At 43.4% G+C, this 12,020-nt stretch overlaps 1 protein-coding gene across 5 annotated transcripts in view; it reads left to right on the forward strand.

Annotated features, from left to right (window-relative positions):
- Window positions 1-12,020, forward strand: part of LOC110535592 (limb region 1 protein homolog) — a 62,186-nt gene that overhangs the window by 24,405 nt on the left and 25,761 nt on the right. For all 5 annotated transcript variants that reach the window (XM_036935323.1, XM_036935321.1, XM_036935320.1 and 2 more), the window contains 4 exons: window positions 8,343-8,469; window positions 9,367-9,435; window positions 9,715-9,779; window positions 10,258-10,330. In XM_036935323.1, the coding sequence (XP_036791218.1) occupies window positions 8,343-8,469; window positions 9,367-9,435; window positions 9,715-9,779; window positions 10,258-10,330 (334 nt within the window). The remainder of the gene's footprint in view (window positions 1-8,342; window positions 8,470-9,366; window positions 9,436-9,714; window positions 9,780-10,257; window positions 10,331-12,020) is intronic.

A 12,020-nucleotide genomic window follows, 5' to 3' on the forward strand; every position in this document is an offset into this window, starting at 1 on the left:
ATAATTCAAACCAGGCTTTTTTTCTTCACATTTAGTTTTTTTTGTTTTTATATATTAACTATCAATGATCTATTCATTATCTTTAACGATGAATTATTTTGGTTTTAGCGTATATTAGCATATCCCTCTGTGGAGGGTGAAGGCCCTGTTGTGTATTCACCACCAGTAGATGGCGTGTTTATGATGATGGTCGGTCAGTATCTGTATGATGGACTAGTGGCCTAGGGTCTCTCCTCTGCCTTGGCCTCGCAGCTATCCCAGTCCACCCAGACAACCTCATTTCGAAGGCTTCCAAAAAAAGGACTTCCTCTCCCATTGTGGGCCTAATTCCTCATACATCCCCTCGGCATGAGAAGTCTCCAGTTCATATGGGATAGAAACATCACGTCAACAAAGCTGTTATGAAGTATAGAGTGGCATGCCTTTTTTTGTCTTCCAACCAATATTGAGTACTCTGCGGATCCTCTCCTTTCGCTAGGTTGCGTTCCAAATAGCATCCTATTTCCCATAAAGTGCACTACTGTTTTTTTTTTTTGGTCAAAATTAGTGCACTATATAGGGGACAGGGTGCCATTTGGGACACAAACTTTGTCTGACCCAGAAAATGACCCAGCTATGGGCCAGCAGTTTTCATCTGTTGCTAAAAGAAGCTCCTCATCAATCTAACGCCCTAGGCCAAACCCTTTAATGAAGAAAAGTGTGTGTGTTTATTGTGGAGGGGAAACGTCTGAGCTGAGTAAACCGCCTTGTGTTACTAAGATACTGTTCTTTGTTGGCGCTCCACAATGGAGCCTGGATGTTTATTTCAAATCTCCCTGCACATGTAGACATTTTTCCCAGGCCTTTGCTCTTGCAGGGGTGGCCGGAGAATATAAAGTGGTGTTTACATACCTTCCTTTAAGGTCAGAATGTCTCCATCGAAAGCCCCTCTGTTACAATGTCCATCGCTATGGTAACATATTAGTTTGAGCTGAGAATTTCTTATTTACCTCTGTCTTTCAAATGAATTGATCAGCTCCTAGAGGGACTGCGTTTACATTTTTTTGGATGAAATTGCCTGTTTATTTTATAGCTTGTGTTGTCTTTTGTGGTATTAGACCTCTTTCTGTCGGTTTGGAAAAAAATATGTTATCCCTATACAAGCCTGAGATTGAAGTCCAATGTTAATAGTTTCAAGATAAGTCTTATTCTTTGGTTTGATCCCGGATTTTGGCACAAACATTTTTTAATTCAAGATTTAAAGCTGCAATGTAGAACTTTTTGGGCGACCCGACCAAATCCGTATAGAAATGTGAGTTATAGATCTGTCTTTCTCATTGAAGGCATGTCTAAGAAGCCGTAGATCTGTTCTTTGTGCGCTGCTTCTACGCTTCCTGTTCTTACGTTTCGCTTTGAGTCTTTTAAGTTTTGTTTTTTTTGTACACCAGCTTCAAACAGCTGAAAATATCATATTTTTCTGTTATGGAAAATATATTTCACAGCAGTTTAGATTCTACAATGAATATCTACACAATGATTGCTTGTTTTGTCACATAAATTGAAGTTAGGCGGTATATTCTAATTGCAACCAGGATATGGTGGAGTGATTTCTGCATATTGCACCTTTTTTAAGGGATCCCAACCGGCCGCCAGATAACACTAATATTACTTTTACTTAGTTTGTCGTATGCGTCCGACTTTAATGTATCCAGCCGGCAGTGCCTATTCACACACCTGGACGTATTCCACATTGTGTTGTTACACCCTGAATTAAAAATTGATTACATTGCGTTTTATTTCAATTCTTTGTCAATTGGCCCACACACAATACCGCATAATGTCAAAGTGGATTTATGTTCATTGAATTTTTTTATAAATGAAAAGCTGAAATATCAATAAGTATTCAACCCCTTTGTTGTCGTAAGCCTAAATAAGTTCAGGAGTAAAAATGTGCTTAACAAGTCACATAAGTTGCATGGACTCACTTTGTGTGCAATAATAGTGTTTAATATGATTTTTGAATGACTCCAGCATCTCTGTACCCCACACATACAATTTATATGTAAGGTCCCTCAGTCGAGCAGTGAATTTCAAGCAGAGATTCAACCACGAAGACCAGGGAGGTTTTCCAATGCCTCGCAGAGAAGGGCACCTGGTAAAAAAAAATATTTTGAATATCGCTTTGAGCATGGTGAAGTTATGGTGTATCAATACATCTAGTCACTACAAAGGTACAGGTGTCCTTCCTAATTCGGTTGCAGGAGAGGAAGGAAACCGCTCAGGGATTTCACCATGAGACCAATGGTGACTTTAAAACAATTACAGAGTTTAATGGTTGTGATAGGAGAAAACAACTAAGGATGGACTAACAACATTGTAGTTACTCCACAATACTAGCCTAAATGACAGAGTGAAAGGAAGGAAAGGAAGGAAGTCTTGATGCAACATTTTGAACAGAAATGCAATGGTTCATTGGATCAGTCTAAAACGTTGCACGTACACTGCTGCCATCTAGTGGCCAAAATCTAAATTGCACCTGGGCTGGAATAGTACATTATGGCCTTTCTCTTGCATTTCAAAGATGGTACCGTAAAAATACAAAATAATGTTTTTTTTCTTCTTTGTATTATCTTTTGCCAGATCTATTGTATTCTCCTACATTCCTTTCCACAAACTTCAAAATGTTTCCTCTCAAATGGTACCAAGAATATGCATATCCTTGCTTCAGGGTCTGAGCTACAGACCGTTAGATTTGGGTATGTCATTTTAGGTGAAATTAAATTTAAAAAAGGGGTGGATCCTTGATTTAATGGCCAGCCGGCCTCCAAAAAAGGGAAAATATGCATAGTGTCTAAATAAAACACAATTTTCCACCACCATGCTAGAGTGGCCAATGCTGCTTCCTGATCTTGCGCACCGCGTTCAGCCAGGGGAAACAACCGACTGCTGCAACCTGATTGGCTGACATCCAAAAATTGTGATTTTATTAACACAGGTGACGGTCATTTCCTCTTTGAGGACTTATCAGCCTGACACCTCTTGGTAATGACAACGATATGGAGTCCTTGCAGGGGGACCTCTATACCAGGCGGTGTCAGAGGAAGGCCCTAATAATAAGGCTCCAGCCACCCTAGTCATAGACCTCTTTTCTCTCTGCTACCGCACAGTTAGCAGTACCGGAGCGCCAAGTCTAGGTCCAAAATGCTTCGTAACAGCTTCTACCCCCAAGCCATAAGACTCCTGAACAGGTAATCAAATGGCTACCCAGACTATTTGTGTTGCCCCCCTATTTTTACACTGCTGCTACTCTGTTTATTATCTATCCATAGTCACTAATTCTACCTACATGTACATAATACCTCAACCAACCTGTTCCCCCGCATATTGACTCTGTATCGGTACCACCTGTATATAGCATCGCTTCTGTTATTTTACTGCTGCTCTTTAATTATTAGTATTTTTTACTTATTTAGTTTTTACTATACACTTGTTTTTCTTAACTGCATTGTTGGTTAAGGGTTTGTAAGTAAGCATTTCACTGTATGGTCTGTTGCATTCGGCGCATGTGACAAATACATTTTTATTTGAATAAACTCGAGGAAAACATCAAAAGTAGCATCTGAATCCTCTTCCTCCCTGTAAATCCCCTTTTCTGACTCGTGTCTAATGTTTTGGCCATGGGAGCTTGGGAGCGAATGGCTCAGGTTAATTTAAAGGCTTTACATTTAAAACTTAAAAAGGGGAGTGCTAGTGAAGCATAAGTTTCACGGCATTGTTTTTTTCCTCTCGTCGTACAAGGCGGACGTAAATCGAATGATTGGGCTATGACGTGAAGCAAACGGTTTCCCACGCGCCCACTGCTGTGTCGTTGGGGCGAATCTTTAGAAGTTTAGTTTGCGGCAGCTTTACAGGGGGAAGCTTTCCAGTCCCCTCCAGACCAGCGACTCCCTCTCTGTTTTCTGTCTCTGACACGGCCGGGGCTGAAGGACGGGACTGAAGGGTACGCTAATAAGGGCCCTTTGCATCTGGCGTCTCTTTAGCAAGCATAGGCAGGGAAGTGGACTGGCTGGGAGTGGTGGATTGGGGTCGGCCCCCTCCCTCCATCCCTCTATCCCTCTGTCCCTCCATCCCACACGCTCCTGTCGGGGAGGGGAGCGATGGGCAGTGGGATGATCTCTGCCACTGTGCGCTGACCTGCTGCAGATTAATGGGGCTGGAGGGAAGGAAGCGCTCCCCCCCGCTACAGAGACCCCATGTCTGGTTCTCTGTGGCGCTCAACCTCTCCCATGCATCCCATGCTATTCTTTATTCTATCCATCACTATAGTCCCTATCCTCCTTCCTTATTCTATTCCTCTCCTGTCCCCCTCTCTCTGTCTCTCTGCAACTCTGCCCCGCCCCTTCTTTACCTTCCTCTGTTTTCTCCCTCTCCTCACTCGTTTGCTCATACCTCGTTTTCTCCCTCTCGCTGTCCCATCTCATTTCCCATCACTCTCTCTTTCTCTTTTCCCCTCTCTCTTTCTCTGCCCTGGGGATGCGAAGGGAATAGCACACCATGCCACAATGACATTCAGCACTGATGAAACACTGCATGTGCACCCCTTTTGGGCCCTGGTCAAAGTAGTGCACTATGTAAGGAATAGGGGGCCATTGGAGATGCTGACGCTGTCTAGCTCTGCTTCCCCAAGGACACGCATGGGGATGCATGTATCCATCCAGATATTTAGTTTCTGATCCTACAGAGTAAGAGGGTGGCATTGCGCCATTCAGTGTTGGTATTAGGGCAACCAGTGATTCAGTGTAGAGGTCTTCACAGGTCCAAAAAGTTGGATCCGAAAGGAACTGACCTCTGGATTTCCTACAAGAACCCTAAACGGACCCGGTAAAAAATTTAAAAAAAAAGAGACAATAAAATATATCAGCTAAGTTTCCCTCTGGTTAATGTATTGGTTTAGGCATGCTATAAGTCAGCAACTTCCTCTAACCTAAAAGCTATAGTCTTTATGCAGAGCCGTGGTCAGGTCCACTAGGGTATATCCACTGTAAGGTAGTTAGACCTGTAAGGCAGCTAGCAGCTAGCCCCACGCTCGACAGCGGTGCGGTGTGAGGATCTGGGAAGCTGAATAGTGGTGTACACATTTAGAATGGCAAGAATAGAAACATTCAGCTCGGGCTGGCGCTCTGCTCTGGATGCCATGGCGCTCTCCCTTGCCTATTTTTAAACGAGTTTTAACTACGTTTTCCACGTTTTGATGATTGTGGCGACTGTCTGCAGTGCTTACCATTCTAATGAAAAAACACATCTTCAGTACTTAAGAAAATAATTATGCTAATTTGTTATGAAAGAGCAACAAGGAGAATGCAGTGTATAAGTAATGGAATATGTTATGTGATACTTGATTAATTGAAAGCTTGCAATTCAGACCCTCTGCTTTCCATCACTTGGTCAACCTTTGTCTGACACTCCACATAAATAATATTAGGGGAGGTGACAGGCATTGCCTTTGCCCTAAATGATCTGAATGGGTAATGATTTGAGTCTTATAAATGATCGAGAGGCCTGGCCTAGAGGGAATACACCTTCAGCATGGCATGGGCTGCTGGTTAAGGTGGACCGAGGCACCCTAGCAGAGCCACCTCCTGCAGCAGGCCATGCAAGGTTCTATCCATCCCAGAGCCTCCTTAAGAGTGTGTGTGTGTGTGGGGGATGTGACAGAAGTCCCTGAAAGCATTCCTCTCTCACCTCTTTCGAGATGCGTTCAGACATTCAACTGCTCTCCTCTTCTCCTCCACCATCTATCTCTCCCCCTCCCTCTCTCCATCTCTCTCTGCATTGAGAGCTCCCTATTGGCCAGTTCAGCTCTGATGTGAGCTGCTAGACTGCAGCATCACAGTAGTTATGTACTCAGGATGAACTGAACACATTGGAGGATAGAGGTTTCAGTAAGCAGGTCAGGATAAAGGGCCTGTCATTAAACCATTTTAGAGCCGTGCACTATTTAGGGAATAGGGTGCCATTTGAGACGAAGACATATTCCCTCAGTATACCACATGAGATGCTTCTCTAGATATGAGGTTTTATAAGGTCTACTGAGGGAATGTCTTTGTCTCAAATGGCACCCTATTCCCAAAATAGTGTACAACTTTTTTTTGCCAGGGTCCATAGGGCTATATAGAGATTAGGGTGCCATTTGGGATGCAGACTACGTACAGTATATTCAAAACTCCTTTCCTCACTTTAGAGAATCAGTAGGCCTGCCTGCTGAGGTGCAGCAGATCGTACCAGACATGGCCACAATGGGGCGCTCTAGACTACTCCCACTGCTGTGCTAGAAAATTCTACACCGGTACCTTCTATCTAACCTACATGTGGGGGGGGATACGTCAGTAATATGACAGTCTGTGTGTCCCCCAAATGGCTCCCTATGTTGTGCAGTGCTTTTGACATAGTGCACTATATAGGGAATGCGCTGCCATTTGGGACACGAGCTTAGATTCAACAGCTCCACTGTATGTGTGGAGAGATTGTGTGTTTGCAGAATGTGATTGATGATGGCGTTTGAGATCATTGGTAAGTTAAGTGTTCAGTGTGTGAGATGTGGGCTCAATGTTGAGTTCAGACTTTTAAAAAGCAGTTACATTACATGAGGATCACTTTCAAACAGAGGATCACTGCACTATGTATTTATTTGATTGAACCTTTATTTAACTAGGCTAGTCAGTTAGGAACAATTTCTTACTTACAATTACAGCCTACTAGCAACCTTTTGGTTACTGGCCAAGCGCTCTAACCACTAGGCTACCTGCAGCCCCATATATATATATATATATATATATATATATATACATACACACCTGGCCATAAACAAATTCCACACACCAGTTAGCGGATCACCATTTACCTAGTAACAAATTGATCATAGATGCCCAATTTGAGGCTAACCCACAAGCCCTGTGTAAGTCATGCTCTGCAGCCTATTCCTATAGTGCCAGACAGTATCTCCTCTACAGTGTTGTAAAACAGAGGTTGCGTCCCAAATGGCACCCTATCCCCTTTAAACGACACTACTTTTGACCAGACCCCTATAGGCCCTGGTCAAAAGTAGTGCACTAGATAAGGAATATGGTGCCATTTGGAAGGCAGCCACTGTTTTCGCGTTCGTGTAGAGCCTGTCCGCCTCCACTGGCGGCGCGGGGGGTAAATGGACTCTTGTGTGAACAGGTAGAGAAGACTTTATTAACCACTCAGCAGTCTGTGACCCGGAAAACCCAAATTACCACAACTCCTGTCTGCGCTGGGCCGCAGGGCCATGGGCGCGTTAAGAGCCCCCTAATCGTCCCCAGATGTAACGGGAGGCCTGCTCTTAATCTACACACAGGAGCGAGGCTTCACTTCAACTTGTTTTTTTATTTAACCGGACCCGACTCTGAGTCTGGATAGGCCCCTTTTAATATACTGTTGTAGAAGGTGCTTTAACATGGTCTTCTCTGGGATCAGTTAAGTATGCGTGGGGCTGTAAATATGGATCTGGGGATGCGTCCCAAACAGCCCCCTATTCCCTGAATGGTGCACTACTTTTGATCAGGCACCTATGAGCCCTGGTCAAAAGTAGTGCACTACATAGGGGTTATGGTGCCATTTTGGGACGTTCCCTGAATGTAAAGCAATGGCGTTTTATTAAAAGTAGAGTGCAGCATTAGTTTGGGTGATTTTATAGAGAAGGCACTGTAGTAGCTACATTTTGATATTTGAAGTAACGTATTGAGGCTGCAGCAACACTGGTTGTGGGGAGACTGCAGTGTCTGTGGTTTCACTTTATGAACCAAGATTGCATCCCAAATGGCACCCTATTCAATAGTGCACCGCTTTTGACCAGGGCCCATACCAGCTCAGTGGCCTTGTGGGTAGTGTCTGACCTGAGATTGCAGGGTTGGGGTTTTGACCCCAGTCAAGTCATACCACAGACCCCAAAAATGGGACCCCAATGCCTCTCTGCTTGGCACTCAGCATTAAGGTTAAGGATTGGGGTACCAATCTGTCGAACGCTACAGAAACAGGAGATTGGCCCATAGGGCAGGACGAGCCTTTCTAGCTCGTGCAAGGCTACCTACTTGTTTAACATAGGACTCTGGTCATGGGCTCTGGCCATTTGGAACTGGGCCCAAGTGATTCATTCAACTGATGTCATTTTTTTAGAATGAGCTTGTTTTGCTGACCCTTCTTAGCCTTACTCAATTCCTAGGCAGTGTGAATAGCCTTAGGAGAACTTGGCAAAAATCACAGCTTTGTATGAATAAAAACGGTAACATGGCTCTTTTTGTTCATCACTTCTCTCTCCTCCATCTGTGTGTGTTTTCTCACAGGGCATTAAGTCACGGGTTCTAGAGACCTTTGTGATGCTCTTCCTCCTCGGACTGCTCATCCTAGGAATAGTCTGGGTGGCGTCCGCGCTCATCGACAATGACGCAGCCAGTATGGAGTCACTCTATGGTAAGGCTATGGGGATTTTGTGTGTCACAAATGGCACGCTATTCCCTATTTAGTGCACTACATTTGACCAGAGCTATATGGGCCTTAGTCAAAAGTAGTGGACTATGTAGGGAATAGGGTGGCATTTTGGATGCAACCTCTGTTTTCTAGCTGTGTGGTTTGGTGTACTGTACCAATCAAAAGTTTGGTCACAGCTAATTATTCATGGGTTTTTCTTTATTTTTATTTTTACAATTTTCTACATTGTAGAATAATAGTGAAGACATCAAAACTGTGAAATAACACATGGAGTTATGTAGTAACCAAAAGTGTTAAACAAATCAAAATATATTTTATATTTGAGATTCTTCAAAGTAGCCACCCTTTGGTGATATACAGAAGATAGCCCTATTTGGTCAAATGACAAGAACAGCTCAAATAAGCAAAGAAAAATGACAGTCTATCATTACTTTAAGACATGAAGGTCAGTCAATCTGGAAAATGACAAGAACTTCCACTCAACCTTAACCCAAATGAGATCGTTTGGTATGAGTTGGACTGCAAAGTGAAGGAAAAGCAGCCAACAAGTGCTCAGCATATGTGGCTCTCCTTCAAGACTGTTCGAAAAGCATTCCAGGTGAAGGTGGTTGAGAGAATGTCATGAGTGTGCAAAGCTGTCATCATGGCAAACGGTGGCTACTTTGAAGAATCTAAAATATATTTAGATTTGTTTAACACTTTTTGTGGTTACTACATGATTCCGTATGTGTTATTTCAAACTGTTGATGTCTTCACTATTCTACAATGTAGAAAATAGTAAAAATAAAGAAAAACCCTTGAATGGGTAGGTGTGTCCGAACTTTTGACTGATACTGTATTTGTTCAGCTTTAACTAACATTTCATCCCTTTTCCTTCAGATCTCTGGGAGTTCTACTTACCATACCTCTACTCCTGTATATCTCTGATGGGGGGACTGCTCCTCCTGAGTGAGTATTGTTGTTGAATCAATAGGAGCATAATCAATGGAATATGTGCAAATTGAATATTATCTTGATTGATGTGCGGCAGGTTCAGTAACACTTTTGATAGGGGCCTAAACTGTACAAGTGTACCAAGTTTCATGCTTTTAAGAAAAAGTGTATGGGGTGGGGGTGGGGGGATCACATATGGCTTGGACTGGGTCATTTGTGTTGTAATCCCTAGGTCCCTAATATGCTGGAACTGTTTTGGTTGTGTCTCGCCACTTGTAACTTCTTCATCCCCAGTGTGTACTCCTGTGGGCCTGTCCAGAATGTTCACAGTCATGGGCCAGTTACTAGTCAAACCAACCGTGAGTGCTAACTTCCATTCCATGCTCTACCTCAAACGCCTTCATTGTGTTTTATAAGCGCCAGATGCCAGCCAAATAGCTGGCATACTAACCCTCATATGACTGGCTACCTAATTGACTTTAGCAAATTGCAGTACAGCAGATGCCACATTCAATTTTAAAGTGCACAAATGTTTTTGGGGGAGCATGCCCCTCCACTGCCTGGCTCCTTTTTTTTTATTACGCTGGCTACTTCAGATTTTTGGGAACACATTGCTACATGTATTTATGTGTACTGTAAATATTTTAGTGACTTTATACGTTTGACCGACATGGACTTCTAGCTTCTCCTCTGTCTGACTCTGAAATGGGTCATTTCTGCTATTAACATGTGCGACTTGTGGACACGAGGACTACAAACATGTCACCAACTCATCCACCCATCTGTTACTCTCCGGCCCCACTTCGGACCTTATTATAACCCATTTTGTCCCCTCAGATCCTGGAGGACCTAGATGAGCAGATTTACTGCGTTACTTTGCAAGAGGAAGGCCTTCAGAGGAGATTGAACGGTACGTTGTCAGTAGATCCTCGGCCAAAATTGTGCCCTATTTATATTTAGTGCGCTACTTTTGACCAGAGCTAGGGCTGTGAGGAAGCCAAATGACAACGTTCACTGTAATGACCGTTTGAATAGCGAAAACGACACACATTTTCTCTTATCAGCTCCTGACTACATGTGCTGCCATAGAAATGGAATGAATAGAAGTTCAATGTTTCCCCTATATGCATTTAGAATGCGCATCGCCGCTGCACACACACATTTTTTTTAAAATTAATTTTCCGGTTTGGAAAAGGCTTTCAGTGTAACCTTAAATGACTAAAACCATACTGAAAGTATGTAAAATAGATACTTTAACATTTTTATTTAACCTTTAGTCATGTAAGATCAAATTCTAACTTACCATGACTGCCTATTGGGGAACAGTGGGTTAACTGCCTTGTTCAGGGGCAGAACGACAGATTTTTACCTTGTCAGCTCGGGGATTCGATCCAGCAACCTTTCGGTTACTGGCCCAAAGCCCTAACCACTAGGCTACCTGCCGCCCCTTTACCCATATATTTTTTTATAATATAATCTTTGAGAACTACAAAACCTAATAAATGCAAGCTAGCCAGTCAAGGAGAGGAAAAAAATAAGAATTTAGGAGTGTTTTTGGCATGGCTGGATTACTGACGCAGGGCACATGCCCAGAGGACCCGATTGGGGGCCAAAGGGGTTTTGTTATAATGTTTGAGCATAAGAACACAATGGCAAAACACGCCCATTACCCGACCCCAACAGGACCATCATCTATCCCTCTTTTCGATCCAGAAAAACCTTCTCTGTTGGCTAAAACAAGCAGACGACATCAAAATTTGAAAAAGGGCGAGATTTGGCTGTGAGCCAATGGGGTAACCGAAGTAACCACAAGTTGTTTTCCTCACAGGCGGGCAGGGCCGAGATGTTCTATTTTTGTACCGACTGGGACTATGAGTTTACCTGTCAAATTACCAGAGTTAGAGGTTCCAAGCCTGTTCTATTCATTCTATTTCTATGGGTGCTACTGCTATAGGGTGGGGTGCGTTGCCTAGGCAACCAAAGACTTGTTTGCTACAACGCCTTGTTTGTTTTAGCAAGGAGCAATAAAGTTTCATCACGTTGTTAAGAGTCCATGTTACCACAGAAAGGGACTCAACCGCACAAATGCCCGGCCATCCTAGCTTCAGTCATCTGTTCGTCCCCCCCATGACCGTCTGTTATACGGTAATTGTGCCAGCCCTAACCAGAGTTCTATGGTAATGCGCTATAGGGAATAGAGTGCCATTTCGGACACAGACCAGGAAATGTGTTGGCACATTACAAGGAGATGACTGCACAATAGCAGAGGTGCATAAAGATGGCGGCCCCCATGCACTTACCACAAACTCCTAGTTTTTGCTCAGTGCACTATATTGTACGTTGCTCTCCATTACTCTTTTTTTGTATGGTCGTTAGCAAAGCTCAACTTCAAGACGCCGGCAATTTGGCATTTATTGGCACATTGAACCATATCGCACACTATAGTTTTAAAACTCAGTAGATAGTGCTAAAACTGATGTCCTGTCGTCTTTATGCACGTTCGCCATTGGGTCGTGATGGAGCGCTCCTGCACTGGAACCAATTAGCATTGACAAATCAGCCTCCCCACTCCACTCCACCCCTCTTTTTCTCGTTCTCAT

The sequence above is a fragment of the Oncorhynchus mykiss genome, chromosome 11, assembly GCF_013265735.2.
Source record: "Oncorhynchus mykiss isolate Arlee chromosome 11, USDA_OmykA_1.1, whole genome shotgun sequence".
NCBI classification, from domain to species: Eukaryota; Metazoa; Chordata; class Actinopteri; order Salmoniformes; family Salmonidae; genus Oncorhynchus; species Oncorhynchus mykiss.